Consider the following 17,231-nt stretch of genomic DNA (forward strand, 5'->3'; position numbering starts at 1 on the left):
AATGAATGCTTGTGGATAGGCAACATGACAGACAAAGGCAAAAACACGGCTCATTCTAATATGTAGTCACATGATGAAACCTGTAACAGTTGCTACTGAATCATCCTTGAATTTATACTACAGTAATACAAATTGAGCTCATTAATTTGCCTCTTTTGGGGCAAAAAGTGTATTGTTTACACTACAATAATAAAACATTAACAAATTAATAAGAAAGTGCAATCCTATATAGATCAATTTAGAAGTAAGTTTCATTGTTTTCAGTAGGATTGCTAAGTTAAATATGCATAGGTAAAAGTAAAAAAGGCAAAGGACCCCTGGATGGTTAAGTCCAGTCAAAAGTGACTGGGGTTGCAGTGCTCATCTTGCTTTCAGGCCAAGGGAGCCGGTGTTTGTCCACAGACAGCTTTCCAGGTAATGTGACCAGCATGACTAAACCGCTACTGGCGCATGGAGGACCATGACGAGTGCCAGAGTGTGTGGAAACGCCATTTACCTTCCCACCGCAGGAGTACCTATTTATCTACTTGCACTTTTTGATGTGCTTTCGAACTGCTAGGCTGGCAGAAGCTGGGACTGAGCAACAGGAGCTCACCCTGTCACAGGGATTTGAACCACCAACCTTCCATGCTATGTTCATCAACAGGATTCACACACACATTATGACATGTTTCCCACTGTTTAGTAGCAGACAATGTGAGACCCATGTGAGCTTCTCCACATGTCAATGAACCTTACTCCTGGTAGGGTAGCAGAAGTTTTTGTGTGATGCCCCAACTCACATGATCAGTTTACCACATGAGTCAGCTAGCTGCTTAAGAGCATAGGAAACTCACAATGGGATATAAATTCTTATGACAAGTGCACTGTACAGACCTGTTCTTTACCACACCTGCCACCATGTGAATCTTGGTCATTCCTTACCTCACTGGTGCCCAATAATAAAGCACTATGAGATTGTTTCTGGGGATGAACAGCTACCTGTTTATTGCTGTTAGGTTTCCTAAAGGGAAGTGCTGACACTCCTGTCTGTACACCATCACCAGTCACTAAGTAAGGCCTCCCAACTAGCTGCCTTCACAATGTGAATGCAGTACACATTAGACCCTGGTTAGACCCTGTATAATCAAAACAAGTCCTAAGTTTAGATTCTAAAGCATTCTAGAGGATGCTAGTTCATTTGCAAACAAGAACTGCCAATAAGGAACGGGGGCTTTCAGGCAGGTCCAGGGAAATGCAACTGTAATGGGACTAGAGATGTAAAAGACAGGAAGTAGCAGAGGAAAGGAGTGGAACGAACGAATGAATATTGAATGGTCACTATTTGTTCTGGTCAAAAACAAGGAAACAACTTCCAGAGAGGTACAGCCGTGTTATTGTGTGCAGCAATAACAACAAAGAGCCATGTGGTGCCTAACACACTAATAATAATAATAATAATAATAATAATAATAATAATAATAAATGAAACAAGTTCTTCTGAACTAGAGTCCACTTCATCCCTCTTCAGGAGAGGAAAGAAAGACATAGACGAGCAGTGCTGAAGTTAAGCGAGAAGGATGCAGGTATATAATGGCTTGTAAGGGGAGAAAGCCAGGCCGGTGCAATTGGGTCAGAAGAAGAAAAGACACCAGGAACGCTGAAGTCAAAGGCTGGAGCCCGGAGATTAGCGCTCGGAGCAGCGCGAGATGACAGAACGCGGATTTCCAGCTACTGCTGCATAATAAAAGGGTTTCCCTTCACACAGGTCAAGGTTCGGAGCTGCTGTTCCCATTGGTCCTTGGGTTGCACGTGATTTTAAAAAAAAATCCCAGGGGCAGGTTTGCGGAGTGAGCCTGCGCGGCTTAATCGGTGGTTTTGGGTTCGCGTTGCTTCTTCTTCTGCAGCAGCAGCGGCTGGAGGGGGCGGGCTCTCGGGTTTCCTTGGCGACTTGAAGTGCCAAGGAAGGGAGGGCTGGAGGCGGCAGGATTGCTCTCTTGCCATGAGCAGCAGTGCTCGGCCGCCGCCACCGCCGCCGCCAACGGGCTAAGAGCGGGGCTGGCGGAAGGCCGGGCTGGGCGAGGCGGCAAGAACAGGTAAGGCTTGAGAAGGAAGTGCAGGTGCTCGGAAGCAGCTGCGGCGGCTGTGCGGGGCCCAGCGAGGAGGGGAAGGGGAGGCACCCGCGAATGTCGCTGGTGGCACGGGCAGGGATGGCTGCTCCGCCGCCGCCACGCTTCCTGCTCCTTCCCTGCCCGCTCTCCGATCGCTTTGTTTCAAGGCAGCCCTTTACTCTCTACCCACACCCTTCCCCTTCACCCTCTCCACTGGTGCGCTTCTTGCGGGGGGGCACAGCCCATGACTTGGTGGGAGGATGCCAATTCCCCCCCAAACACACACACACGCACCCTTCCTCCATTGCAGGGATACTCCAGTCCGGCTGTTGCAATGGACGGGGCGGGGGGAGCGGTGCAAGGTTGCCAAATGTTGCTTATCTTAGTCAAGAGCTTCTCTTTTTCCTTCCTTAAAGAAAGTCCTGCCCGCCAGGTATCTGATGGGTTCCCTTCTATTTTAATGCATCTCTTCGGACAATAGGTTTCCTTTGTGGCTGAGGGCATGTTTCGATGTGGCCAGTGGTAACTTTCGTTTTGGGGCTTTTGAATTTTTGCATGGACGACGTACCGCATCGATCGCGTTTGCATTTACGTAGAAGGAGTTTCTCTCCCGCCCCAACCCTCCACCTCTTGATCCTGTGGTCGCTGCTGTCTCTCTGGAACATTACTAGCCTTGAGATACGGGGTCCTTGCTAGGCGGCTGATACTCTAGGCTGGCATCAACTCCCCCGCGTCTGTCTCTCGGCATCAGACGGCAGGAGCTGGAGGGACGGCACTGATAGTAATTAGCCTTAGCAGCGCCCAAGTTGCGTGCAGAGGGGAAACAGTGCCTGAGTCTCATTAACCAGGCAGCAGAATCCAGCTACCAAGTGTGGGAGAGGACTTCATGATAGTAAACAAGCTTCACTGGAAGCCTTTTGTCAGAAATGCAGCTGTTCCTTGAACTTTTATTTTTGGACAACTGCTCAAAAATGTTTTGTTTTTTTATTGTCACTGTCAGTTTTCTTAGCCTCCATGCTACATTTTTACTTTGGTCTCCTCAGGCACTTAGGAAAACACACACCCCACCCCAGTGAACTAGTGTGAACTAGTGGTTCCTACTGGGTAAATTTGCTTTGGCTTTCTGCCACAGATAGGTCAAAGAAAATAGTAAGGATTAGGACCATGGGAGCCTCATATGCAGCTTCGAGGTCTAGTCTTCAGCACTACAGAATTGTCTGTCAGCACTGTCAGTCCAATATGAGCAGGGGCCAGTTGCCTGCAATGAATTGGTGTGGGCTGACACTTGCCTCCTCAGACCCAAGTTTGATTCAGTCTGCTGCAGGTTAAGGTGGTGCTTCCTGAAGGAAACCTATGGGACCTTAATCTTACAAAACTTGTATGCTGAGCTCTGGGGCCAGACTTAACACATTTGAACTACGAGGGTGTCTTTTATTTTTATCATAACTTCGTGAGGTAGGTTAGGTTGAAAGGTAGTGACTTGTGTAAGGCTGAGTAGGGATTCTAAGCTATTTTCTTAGGCCGAAGCCCAACATTTTATCTCCTGCATCATGCTGCCTCAGACATTTGAGTTTGTTTTTAACCTGGATTTTGAATAATTAAGGCATATGATCACCTTGATTATATCTGGTGTTGTATAAGAGACGCATCCAGTATTTTGAGATTATTTGAACTGATAAAGCATCACACTGACAAGCCCTGTTGTTTAATTTTCTCCTGTGTTGTGCAGTAATTTGCAAGCTATTGACAAGCTGTTTTAAATTGCAGTCTTTTCCATCATACAAATTTAATGTGTTCTTCTGCACCTATTACCTACTGCTGTCTCTTCTAGAAACCACATTCTCATAATGTATTATTTGTTATAGAGGTGTTATGCATATGAAAAAGTATACATGTCCCTACTCACAGGCTATAATAAAGTGTTGAAATCACATTAGCAGCTTTCTGCAGTAAAATTTTTCTTGGATAACTTTAATGGGATTGTTCAAAAGATGAGCTGTAAGTTTAAGACTACTCAGAGTCCTGTAATGATAGTTCTGTTATATTCAGAATTTTTACCTTAATGAGTTCTAGCACATGTACCCGGTACCTTTATAGTTCTAGCACATGTAAAAGGTAAAGGGCCCCTGGTTGGTTAAGTCCCATCAAAGGCAACTAGCTTCTCAGTGATGGTGGATGAGAAAGATGAGAATTCTGCTTTATTGTTAATTGTACTGCAGACAAGCTAAGCTGGAAAAAAAGAGAAGCCTCCTAATGTTTGCGTTATAAACTGTTAATGGATTTCCCCTCCTATTAAGGTGAAGTTAGTGTTTCTAGTTTATTCTTCCCATCACAATGTTTTTGCAGAATCTTGGGTAGAGATCTTTGAACAACCAGCTCAAAGGCTACTTTTAAGCTAACCTCAGGAGTTTCCATTACATCCTAGTCTATTTAAATCTTGAAAGATCTTTAAATCTAGATTCTGACTTGGAAGTTAAAGTTGTTGCAGAATGCAGTTTAACAGAAAAGGTCAAAATACACTTTAAATAGCATGTGTAGAAAGGCAATGCGCAGTACTGTGTAGCATTTTATTTATAGAATCATAGGCTTGGAAGGTACACCAGGGGTCATCTAGTCCAACCCCCTGCAATTGTGGAATCTCAGCTAAAGCATCCATGACAGATGGCCAGCCAACCTCTGCTTAAAAACCTCCAAAGGAGAGTCCACAACCTCCTGAGGGAATCTGTTCCGTTGTTGAACAGCTCTTACTGTCAGAAAGTTTTATTTGAGTCTGTTTTGCCTAGTAGGAATTATGAAATGGAAGTACATTTCATTATGTAGCAAACAATTAAATAAAACACGCCGAAGTAGCCCCACCATACAGTAAATGATAAAAAGAAGATATTTAAATAGGGTGGGGGGAGGAATGCTAGTGTTTCAAGTCAAATAACTTTTGCTGTGTAGGTACTGGAAGTCAGGTATCAAAATAAGCAACTACTGATGTTGAATGTACAAGGGAGAAACACAAATGTGCAACTGAAAGTTGTATATAGTTTGTTTGGTACATGCAAACTCCCAATTTCCTCTTGCAGAAGGTAGGTGAGCTACATAAGGATATGAAAGAAGTAACCTCTCACCTCATCACTTATAGCAAGTACATTGTATGTGCTTTTACCCGAGGTCAAAATGTGTGGCTGGCCAGATGCACTTTGCAGGAGAGAGCAATCCACAATATGGGGACCATCACAGAAAATGCCTTCTCATGCACTGGAACCCCATGAACTTGCCAGCAGGTCTTCCCCCTGCGGTTCTCACCTGGCCAGGTTTATATGGGAAAAGGCATTCAGTCGCATATTTGGATGTCAACATAAGCAGTAAACGAGGGATGGGGAACGTGTGGTTGCTGGACTACAACTCCCACCATCCCTGGCCATTGGCCATCCTGGCAGGGGCTGTGGTGGATGTCCAGCTCCATCTGGAGGGCCACAGGTTTCCCATCCCTGGACTTAGCCCTATTTGTACCTCATGTTATATTGTGGTTATGTCCATCTCTGAGGCTAATATAGGAGTTTTGTCATAACTGTATTAGGACATCATTTTCTAATGAAAGGCTACACTGAGATTATTTTTAGGAGTGTGAAAACTAAACTTGAGATTTCCGTGGCGTTGGTATGATGGCTTTGTCCTCTGAAGCTGATGAATGTTCATTCAGAGCTGTTTCTATCTTGTTCAACGTTATTAAATTTTGTTTTAAAAAGGCATACTGAGGATTATACAAAATTTAATTCATTTTTTAGCATATAATTATATATATATATATGTCCAATACAGATCTATAGTATCCAGTGCTAATAAACATGTCATGTGGCAATGAATGAAGGTGCCACCTCTTCAGAACATCTCAGAGCTGCCCTATACTGACTCAGACCATTGGTCCATTTAGCCCAGTATTGCTGGCCTAACTGCAGCAGCTCTCTAGATCCCCCCCCCCCCATTCTTGCTACCTGCAGCTCTTTAACTGAAAATTCCAGGGATTAGAGTGGGACCTCATGCATACAAAGCCTGAGTTCTACATGATAGCTTGCAAGCCTTTTTGGTTAAGCCTGGGTTATCCGTATTCACATATAAAGAGGACTAGTGGCCCAAGCAAAAGGGGCACATGGGTAGATATTTAGCCTCACCACAGTCTCTTTTACAAAGTCACTCTCCTCTGCCAGTCCAAACTGGGTTCTGATCTTGGATGTCTTTCCTTCCTGAAGGAAAGCGTCTTGGCAAAAAGCTGCAGCAAAGTCTCAACTTCCACTTTGTATATACTTCTCTTATTCTAAGAACCAAACTCCAAATTCCCCTGGGAAAATGTGATTGGGGCAAACCCAATTTAAGATTGTTCCTAGTTGCATGTAGTTAGGACCCACTATAGCTGAGTTGCATTGAATGATTTGGTTTGCTGCTTTTTGTTCCGGTTATTGAAAGGAACATAGCCAAACCGTTCTCTGTACTATTTTGATACATTTTGGAGGACTCGCTTGCAGACTTATTTGGGTCGCAAGAAAAAGTGGCAAATACTATTACAAGTTTTACACTGTTACAAGTTTCTCCTGGTGAGATACAAGAGGTTATAGATGTGATTCAAGTCTCTCATTTCATTGGGGTTATGGGGAACATATTAGTTACCTTTGATAATCTCAGGGGTGTTATACTTGGTACAGAGGAAGTGACTGTAATTGCGTATATTATGAATTGTTATAGAGTTAAATCCTATATAGGTTTCACATGTCTCGGAGGACTGATATGTTGCATCCTTAAGGCTTCTTTTTTCGGCTGAGACCCAATCTTGTGAAACAGGTTCAAGTAACTAATAATAATCCTATTAAAACAAGTGTGTTGTCTGTGTGAGAGCCCTTGAAGCAGGGGAGATGGGGGTTAAGGGTTGTTAAGGGTTGTTTTGAGCAATAATAGAAGTAGCAATACTTATTCTGGTAGATTTCCTTTTATTGATTTTTAGTACAGGGTAGCCTTTTTCTGTCCAGAATGGGCTAAGAAATGGACTGTAACTGGCTGGTGTCCAGATGAGCTGCCTTAATATCTTCCTGTGCCTTTAATCATGTTTAGATTACTTCAGTGTGACTTATTTAGAAAATGTTCACTGATGCAGAACACATTTGGCTGCATGTACTGTATTGGTCTGAATAGAAGCCTCACTTTTTTTTCCCAAATTTTGACCGTAAAAAGTTAAAGTGCTGTTTAAATTCACGACCTTACAAAAATTGACTTTTATGATATCGCTGCTGAAACAGACATACAGTAAAACGGAATGGGTGTGAGTGTGTGTGGAATTTTAAGGGAGCGGCTTATATTCGGGTATATTTCCCCCCCCTCCCCATAGCTTATATTCAGGTGCGACTTATATTCGGGCCAATACCGTATTGAAGGAGATCTTTGCTTTGAAATCTATTGGTGGCACTCTGCTAATATTCTGATGGAGCCTAAAGTAATGTGTTTGACATATGCTATATAAGCTTAACTGGATAGACATCTAACTGCTTAATAGGCTGTCTGTCTTCAAGTGGCATAATTCCACAAATTTGATCAGAGGTGGGCTGAAAGGTATTTGAAAGGATGCTACTGGGCAAGAAGAGTCATGAAAATGTTATAGTTCTGTTTGATCTAAAACTTCGTTTTATTATATTTTCCCCCTTCAAAGGACTTTGGGGAGGAAGCAATGTTGCTTTATGGGTTCTGCTTTGAAATGTTGGAGTAGATGGAAAAAACTTGCCGAAGGACTGCTGTATTTTTAAACCTGTGTAAAATACAAATAAACACTTTCCTTTTATTATCTTCAGGTATTGGATAGTAGTAGTATAATGTGGGATAGCAGTAGTCATGTATATTTTTGAGTTGTGAGCCACCTCGCCTAGTCTGTCTTGTCTCTCTCTTCCACCCTCCCTCCTTCATAGGGCATAACTTAATTTCATGTTGCTCTTGTGGTCTGTTAATGCACAGCTCCATGGGCTCTTTCTCTCTCTCCACAGTCTGATTCAAATGTTACTTGACTTGAAAAGTTAAAATTATAGACTAAAGTATATTTTAAACCTATGGTTTAAAGTTTAAAATAACCTATGGTTTATGGTTATTTATGCCTCACTCTTCCCCCAAGCTATCCTTTACGTGGCAATAAACGGCTCCTTGCACTGAAAGGCAAGTGAAAACTGTGAGGAATAGTAGATGCAGTTCAGTGAATGAATAAATTTGCAGAAGGTTCCAATTTGGGAAAAACTTTCCCTCAAAAAAGGTTGATCCTTGTATTTTCCCAAGAGGTTGCTGTAAGAAGTAACTGAATGGAAGTTGAGTGGGCCTTCTGCTGCCATGGGCTAATGTGATTTGATTAACTTTGGGTGTGTAAACTGTGTAATGTTGGATATTAGCAGTTTGTTTATATTTCTGACTTGTGAGCCACCAGCCTGGAGATCTTAGAATAGACTTATTTCCCCTTCAAAAGAATGCTGAGCATAAACCAGCTATTGAAATCCTTGTTGGAGCCAGACTCTGTATCCCATCATATTTTTAAAATGACACTAAGGCAAGCAGAGCCAGCTGAAGGATCACTCTGTGTTAAATAAATAAAGCATAAACCTTTATAGCTTCCTTTTAAAATACAGTAATGCTTTAGTGTGGAGAAGACAGTGTTTACATTGTTTTAGGATTTCTTGACAGACCAGAATCGGGGAATATGCACTCCTGGTATTTACTAAGCAACCCACTGCCATCTATTCTTATACCCATCCCCAAACTTGTATTTTGGCCTCTGTATGGTGATAGCACTAGGTCTGAGTATAATCAGCCATATGTGTTGCATTGTTCTCATACTTCTCAGTCAGACTTGGGTGCATTAAAGTGTTTGTGTGTGGCTTGAAATGTGTTCTTCTGCTGAAACGCTTCCCGGCAGATGAACTCACCATATATTTGAGCCCCTTTGAAGATTAGCAGTTGGTCATGCAAGCACTCTTGTCATCCTAGCACTAGAAATCCACTTAAACACCTACGCACACCCACCCACCAGGACTTCTTCTGATTTGGAAAGCTAAGGGGACATGCATTGAAAAGCATGGGATGAACAAATGACTAATGGGAAGATGTGCAAACATCCTGCAAGCAAATCAGGATGGATGTTCATTTTCTTACAACCACCCTAGAAAGAAATCTGAACTAATGCTCAGTGAAGTCCATATGTAATCTAATCTTGATGTAATCATTGTGCAGAGAAATCAGGGTGAATATTCAGTAATGCTCCTGTACTTTGTTTTCCCAGAATGTAGGAAAGGGTTGTGCGGGGGTGGGGGTGGGGAGAGAGCCATTCTTCTTCTGTAAGCAAGTATCTGTGAGGTGTGTGCTTGGTTTAACTTATGAAGATGCAGAAGAAAAAAAACATGTTAAAACATGTTAAAATGGTAAATCTGTACTCCTTTGGGAGTCAAGCAATCATTAATGTTTTATGGTTAGGAAAAAGCATTTCCGGTGGATTGTTGTTTTGCTATGGTGTCTTCCTTTGCTGTTGTTGCAATTATGTATGGCGGTATAGAGTGCAGCAAATTGGTTTGTTTCTTCCTTCTTGATTGCCCGCCTCTCCCAGATTAGTCGTTATTTGGTAGGAAGAATCGATGTGATTGGCCCCATGCACAGGTTTCCATGCTTCTCATGCCATAATAGTAATGTCTTGGAGCTGGGGAGAAGTAGCTCTCATGTTGTTTTAGTAATACGTACTTCCAAGACTTATTGAGTTCAGCAGGGGACAGTTAAGCATTTGCCTAACTTGCCTATTGTTGATGGATCTGAAAAGTGCTTGGCTTTGGGTGTTATGATGTAGAGCTTCAAACACATTAGCCTGTTTCAGGTAATCATCTAAAGTCCAGGTGGTTGCAAAAGAACTGTGGCTAACCTCCGGGTTGCATGTTTCCTGCCAAACTGCAGCCTATTCTTACTCGAGCTACTTAAAATAAACCAGGGTATCAAACTTTATTTGTGATAATCTAAATTATGGTTTAGATATATTGGCTCAGCCAGGCCACTAGCTATCAATCTCATGAATTTTCTGAGTATTTTCTGAGTTAAGCTTTCAGCCACATCCATAGGCATGTGGAGGGGGGGAGGTGTCCAGGCACAGCCTAATGTTTAAAAAGACATTAAAGGTGGTGGCGGGGATCTAGGGAAGCAGACAGAGAGGCAAAGGCAGAATAAAAAGGCTAGAGTGGCTCTGGAATGGATCAACTTCTGCCTGTGTCTCTGAAAGTAGTGGTAGGGTGATTGGCTCTAGCTATGATAGTAAGTGAGGAGGGACTCCCTCTTCAGCTGGCAGAAGCTCCAGATCCATTCCAGACTTTTCCTTCTGCCCACATCTGTCTCTGTCTCAAGGCTCTGTCTCCATCTGAAGCCTGCTGGCCACCTTTGGTGGAGGGAGATCTGTGGGGATGAGGGGCTTCTCTTGTGATGTGCAAGTGAGGAGAAGGAGTCACCCCACCCCTGGCCCTCCAGATTTGCAGTGCCATGCCTCGTTAGCTTGGCATGGGTCTTTTCTCTGTTGGAAAAGTTACCTGTTTGGACTTCTTGGCCACTCTTGTGATTGTTTTCTTTTTAATCATTTTGCATCTTTACCTCTTCCTTATTTGTTTGTTTTATTTCCCCCTTCTTTCTTCATTGAATTGCACACTCTAATGAAATGTGCTGTGCACGCCTATGACCACAACCGTAACACTTTGCAAGAGATGGAAGGGGAAGAAATATGACAAGGAGGAATTGCACTGGGAAAGTTAAGAACTCCTCCTCACTGGTCTAAGATCCCATTTAACTTTTCTTTCTTTTAACATTGCATTGCTTTCTGATGAACTTTCTGTCTAACTCTGAGCATTCTTGCTATCACTGGGTGCTGCTTGCTTCTGTACACAGATGCAGGTGGTAGAAAGATGGAAGCAGGAGAGCTAACTATATGGCTGAAGTGGGATTTAGAGCTTAGGCATTTTGTTTTAACTTCTGGATTTTTGCTTTGTTTTGTTTTGCAGGTTTGCTGCAGGAGGGCATACCAATAATTGACCTATTTAACACTTCACAAAATATCATAAATGAGAGAGGAAGTTTAATCTCTGGTGAGTCTTGGATTTTGGGAGCATTCATTTCCACAACTGCATATCAATGGCAGATCACATTGTTAGAAAATTTCAGAGATCAAGGCAGTGTATCAGTAGCAAATAAATTGTAATTTCTTGGAAATTAAGTATGGAGATCCAGTAAAACTGGGTTGATTTAAGTGGCCTCAAAAAGTAGTAATCGTGTTGTTTCAGCTCCTGCAAGCTAGCTGTTTCTTTAACGTTCTCTCTCTCTTTCTTTCTTTCTCTCTCTCTTTCTCTTAAATATATAGCTCAGACATGAGCAGTGATAGTAACTCACTGGCACGTGAATTTTTGTCAGATGTCAGCCAGCTTTGCAATGCAGTGGACCAAAGGGTGGAGGCCAGGGAGGAGGAAGAGGAAAAAACACACATAGCCGCACTGGGGCAATACCTTATCCAAGGTCGTGGATTCATTTTGCTTACTAAACTTAATTCCATACTTGATCAGGTAATACTTTCTTTTTCATAACAACTGTAATAGATTTGGCTTGATACCCATCTTGCATTTCAAAGTGGCAAAGTAGCTGTTTTTTAAAAAATGTCAGACCTTCAGTTACAATGTTGGTTTTGGCATGTGTGTAGATTAAATGCTAGTTTAACTTTCTAAATGAATTTATCTTGCCATGGGCAGTTAAGTTATAAAAACCAGCATTCTAATTGTTCTTGCCTCATGCCATGCTGCTCCAAACCAGCAGAAGTGGTTTGTTTTTTGTTGTTGTTGTTGTTGAATAATACTCTTCTAGGAGCGAGGAATTATTTCAGCTTGGAAAGTTTTATTACAAGGATATGCTAAATACTTACATGCCCTTAGATTAGTTTGCAGCCTTTTAAGCCTGACTCTCACTTGGCTGAATTTAAAACTTAAATCATGCTGTTGGTGTGTCACACTACAGAAATAAATGTTGGAGGCTTTGGAAAAGGTATTAAAATGAAAGCAAAGAAGCTTTAAACCAAATGTTTTGAATCTGTGGTGGATAACAGTTTCTATCTTTCCGTAAAGATAAGCAAACCTTTGTTTCCTAAACAGGAACTGACCTGTCGCGAAGACCTTCTTACGCTCCTCCTCTCTCTTCTGCCACTAGTATGGAAAATACCTGTACAAGAAGAAAAGGCATTAGGTACATGTTCTTTACACTCACAAAGAAATGCCTCTTCATTATTTAAGATATATACTTGGATATTTGTTCTGAATTTTGGTCGTGTCTTTTAGGGTTGTAGCCAACATGGCGCTGCATGAACATTCTGTGAGTGCAAGGATTTCCTTCCCCTCTCCTCCGCCTGCACACTCCCTAAATATGTTTTGCAGGTTCTCCCAACCCCCTGGAGCCAGGTTTGTGGAAGGCACAGTAGGAGGAGAGGGGGTGGGAAATGCCCCACTGTGCAAGCAAAAATCCCTCCACTAACAGGATGCTTAAATGGGAAACTGCCCTGAATTTCCCATATCTCATATGCAAAGTGGTAAAATCTTAGTTGTTTATTTTTCTATTATTTTTCTGCAGATTATGTATAATTGCAGACTCTTATGAGCAATGTCACAGAGTAGATCAGTTGAAATCAATGGGTTGTATCCAGTGACGTCCATGTAAGAGCAAAACAGAGCAGCGGGTCTTCTCCTTCCCTCTGCATTGCCCTGAATCTGTTCTGGAGGGTTTGGATATCCCCTCCAAAGCAGATCTGAATAGGAGTATAGGGTGCTGCATAGGAGAGGAAGGATAATTCTGCTGCACAAGTGGAATTCTGCTTACAATACATTGGAATCGATTAAGTGGACTTAAGTCACTTGGCTAGGATTGGATATAACCCTAAATCTTCCTGTATGCACTTTTTAAAGTGCATGAATAACCTGCACTGCAGCTAGGGCACTGATTCAGGGAACATAGAACATTCAAGGACCTGAAAATATTTGCATGTATACGTATCAAATGTGAGAGTACAACTGTATAATGGTGTATTGGGAGTGAGTTCCGTACATCCTCTCCACTTTGTGTAGGACCTAGGTGATGGTGCACAAACATAACTGGGACCTGCTTATCTATGTAGGCCTCAGTTCATCTTAAAGATTCTTGGTGTAGTTGCTGAGGCCGTATGAGCCCAAGACTTGCATGTATAACTTTATACTCCTGGATCATGTTTAGACTGGCTCCGAGGCTCCATAGTTGAAATCATCTAACTGTAATTTTTGACTCCCGACAGATTTTAATCTGCCCTTCTGTGTTGATATATGCTTGACCAAAGAGGCAACTCCAGGTTCTCTCAAATCTACTCAGGAAAAAGAAGATCTAGAAGAAAATCCTCATCTGTCTGCAAAATTAAGCTCCCGGAAAAGTAGACGACAGCGCAAAACTACTCATCGCTATTCTGTGAGGGATGCAAGGAAATCCCAGCTATCCACCTCTGATTCAGAAGGCAATTCAGATGAGAAGACGGCCGTGATTATGAAGCACAGGAGGTCCCAAATCCTGCAGCCTTTTCTAACAAACCCACCTAAGGAACAATACATTACAGGGAAAGGCAGCTTTCTAGAAGCTGGAGAAGTCCAGAGTTGTAATCTCAGTAGGGAGCATCTAGGTGACTCTGAACAGGTTATTCCAGTGAAAAAAATCAGTTCTGAGACTTCAGAGGAGCCAGCTTCACCACCTGTCAGCTGCCAGGACAATTCTCCCTTTGACTTGTGTCATGTCTTACTATCGTTGCTCGAAAAAATATGCAAGTTTGATATTTCTGTGAATCACAAGTCGGCGCTGGCAGCAAATGTGGTGTGCACACTAACGGAACTTTTGTCCAAACTTGGAGACTGCTACAGTGCAAGCAGTACTGCCGAAAATGAAGCCGTTTCCTCAAGCTGGGCAGAGGAATCAGTTGCCCTGGCTCAGAGGATGCTCTTTAGGACAGTCTTGCCTCTGATGGCTGTGGATGTCAACAATGCTGAGACCATGCCTGGCAACTTAAGAAAAAATCTAATTGATTTGCTTAGAGCAGCTTTAAAAACTAAATGTTTGCTGGAAAAAACATACGAGCCTTTTGCTTCTGGGCAAAAGGGAGCTTTACAGAAGGGAATTCATGGCAGCCTCGCCATCTCAAGATACCGCCACAGAGCCCTTCTTTTGCCGGAGTTTATAGAAGGAGTTCTGCAGATCCTGATCTGCTGCCTTCAGAGTGCTGCCTCCAATCCAATTTATTTCAGTCAAGCAATGGATCTCGCTCATGAGTTCATCCAGCATCAGGGATTCAGACTGTTTGAAACCACTGTGCTGCAGATGGAATGGCTGGTGGCCAGGGAAACCGAGATAAAATCAGAAGCATCGGAATACCTCTCAGCCCTCATTAACAGCATCATGAAAATAATCAGCACCATCAAAAAAGTGAAGTCAGAGCAACTTCATCAGTCTGTGTGCACCAGAAAGCGGCACAGGCGATGTGAGTACTCTCACTTCATGCATCACCACAGAGACCTCTCAGGGCTCCCGGTTTCTACTTTTAAAAACCAAGTCTCCAAGAACCCATTTGAAGAAACGCTGGATGGGGAAGTTCATTATCCTGACCGGTGCTGTTGCGTTGCTGTCTGTGCTCACCAGTGTTTGCGGCTGCTGGAACTGGTTTCACTTAACAGCACATGTTTTCAGATCTTGTCCGGTGTCCATAATGTGGGTATATGTTGTTGCATGGACCCCAGGTCTGTAATCACCCCCTTGCTTCATTCTTTCAGATCACAAGTATTGAAAAACTTTCAGCCACATATATTAAGCATCCTTAATAAATTTATATTGGACCAACTGGGAGGAGCGCAGGTCTCTCAAAAACTCACGCAGGCCTCCTGCAACATTTGTACCATTGACTGTGATCAGCTTGCTGAACTGGATGATGTCTTGCATGGGAATGCCACTGACGTTTCCCCATCAAGTTCTTCAACTCCCTATAGGTTTCAAGGAATTTTGCCTAGCAGAGGGTCTGAAGACATGTTGTTGAAGTGGGATGCCTTGGAGGCGTACCAAAGCCTTGTTTTTGAAGAGGACGACAAACTGCGCTGCATGCAGATAGCCAGCCATGTTTGCAATTTGATTCAGAAAGGCAACGAAGTCATTCAGTGGAAACTGTACAATTATATATTCAGCCCAGTGCTCCAGAGAGGTGTTGAATTGGCTCATAACTCTCAACAACTAGGCGTTACTACAGCCATCAGCCAGGCAGGCAGCTACCACAAATGGAGTTTGCCTCAGGAAGTGCTTCAAATCTATTTGCAGACTCTGCCTGCGCTGTTTAAATCCAGGTATGTTAATTTTCTTAATTGTTGGGGAATTGGGCTTGATCAGAGACTCACAGACAAGGCAGGGCAGCAGGGAATTTGGTGAAGGAACAGTGGTGGGACTGCTGGATTGGCACTTACCTCCCTACACTTTCTTCCCTGACACCCTCCTTCTCAATAAGCACAATAATCATAGAATCATGTTTGCTGACAGGAGGTCAGGTGTGTGGCACTGACCCTCAGTACCAGCTGCCCCTGGCAGAGGTACACAATCGGATACAACCCACAGTATGCTAATTTTTTGGGTTCCTTTTCTATCTAATTGGTTTTCTGCTTTTCTCCACAGAATAGTAAGAGAGTTGTTCATAAGCTGCAATGGAATAAATCAAATGACTGAATTGCATTACTTGGACTCTGTAAGAAGTTATTCTTTGAAAGTGTTCGAAACATTAATATTTTGCCTTGGAGACCAGCAGACGGACCAAGTGATTCCAGACTTAGATGTCTTAGACAATGAGCAAAAGAAGTCTGCGTTAGAATTAGGTGCTTTGGTTCATAGGCAGCAAGTAGCTTCAGATGTGCCTCAAAGCCTGACCAAATTTTATGCTGGGCTCAAAGAAGTCTATCCAAAGAAGAAGAAATCAGTCAGTCAAGATGTTCACGTCAACATGATAAACATATTTCTCTGTGTTGCTTTCTTATGTGTGAGTAAGGAAGCAGAGGCTGATCGAGATTCCACTAATGATTCTGAGGATACTTCAGGTTATGACAGCACAGCTAGTGAACCTTTGAGCCACAGGCTCCCATGTCTGTCACCAGAAAGTCTCTCTTTGCCTTCTTTGGAACATATCCATAGGGCAGCAGACATTTGGTCGATGTGCCGCTGGATCTATTTGTGCAGCTCAGTTTTCCAAAGACAATTCCATAGACTTGGTGGCTTTGAAGTATGTCATAAATTGATAGCCATGATTATTCAGAAACTTGCCAAAAAAGGAGCCAAGGAACAAGGCGAGCAGGAGAAGCCTGTTGAAATGAGTAATGAGAGAGGGCAGTCAGATCAGGATAGTCTTGATGAAAATCTTGACGGTGTAGGACAACCTGAATGCCCTTCCGGTGACCATTCAAGAGTGGAACAAAATTCAGCTGATGGCACTGCAACGTTGAAAAGAGCTTTCATGCAGGAAAACGAGTGGTCACTCCAGGGTATAAGACTCTTGGAAGCTCTGCTAGCTATTTGTTTACACAGTGCAAATAATTTCCAGCAGAAGTCAGAAATGGAGTCTCTTCCCCAGGTAACCTGCCATGAAATAATTACATTCATATTGTCATTTAAAAACCATTTTAGAGGTAGGAAGGAAAACAACTACAGTGGTGCCCCGCAAGACGAATGCCTCGCAAGACGGAAAACTCGCTAGATGAAAGAGTTTTCCGTTTTGGAGGTGCTTCGCAAAACGAATCTCCTATGGGCTTGCTTCGCAAGACAAAAATGTCTTGCGAGTTCCTGCGGGTTTTTTCCCCTTCCCCCCCTTTTTCTAAGCCGCTTATCAGTTGATCAGATAAGCCGCTAATAGCGCTAATCCGCTAATCCGTCAATGGGCTTGCTTCGCAAGACGAAAAAACTGCTAGACGAAAAGAATCACAGAACGGATTCTTTTCGTCTTGCGAGGCACCACCGTACTGTTCTGGATTTTAAAGTCGCATCTTACTTTCTAGATGGCAAGCTGAACTTCCAATTAAATTTAGTCAAATTGCAGCATTT

At 42.8% G+C, this 17,231-nt stretch overlaps 1 protein-coding gene across 3 annotated transcripts in view; it reads left to right on the top strand.

The window, feature by feature from the left end:
- Nucleotides 1–1,913: 1,913 nt before the first annotated feature.
- The window catches only part of LYST (lysosomal trafficking regulator), a 79,412-nt gene continuing 64,094 nt past the window's right edge, over nucleotides 1,914–17,231 (top strand). For 2 of the 3 annotated variants that reach the window (XM_082214944.1, XM_082214945.1), the window contains exons 1-6: nucleotides 1,915–2,075; nucleotides 11,123–11,206; nucleotides 11,479–11,677; nucleotides 12,257–12,347; nucleotides 13,423–15,496; nucleotides 15,819–16,764. In XM_082214944.1, the coding sequence (XP_082071070.1) occupies nucleotides 11,486–11,677; nucleotides 12,257–12,347; nucleotides 13,423–15,496; nucleotides 15,819–16,764 (3,303 nt within the window). In that variant the 5' untranslated portion in view covers nucleotides 1,915–2,075; nucleotides 11,123–11,206; nucleotides 11,479–11,485. Of the gene's footprint in view, nucleotides 2,076–11,122; nucleotides 11,207–11,478; nucleotides 11,678–12,256; nucleotides 12,348–13,422; nucleotides 15,497–15,818; nucleotides 16,765–17,231 lie in introns of all 3 variants that reach the window. The other variant, XM_082214946.1, reaches the window with a different exon arrangement.

The sequence above is a fragment of the Podarcis vaucheri genome (assembly GCF_965113315.1).
Source record: "Podarcis vaucheri genome assembly, chromosome: 3".
In the NCBI taxonomy this organism is placed as follows: Eukaryota; Metazoa; Chordata; class Lepidosauria; order Squamata; family Lacertidae; genus Podarcis; species Podarcis vaucheri.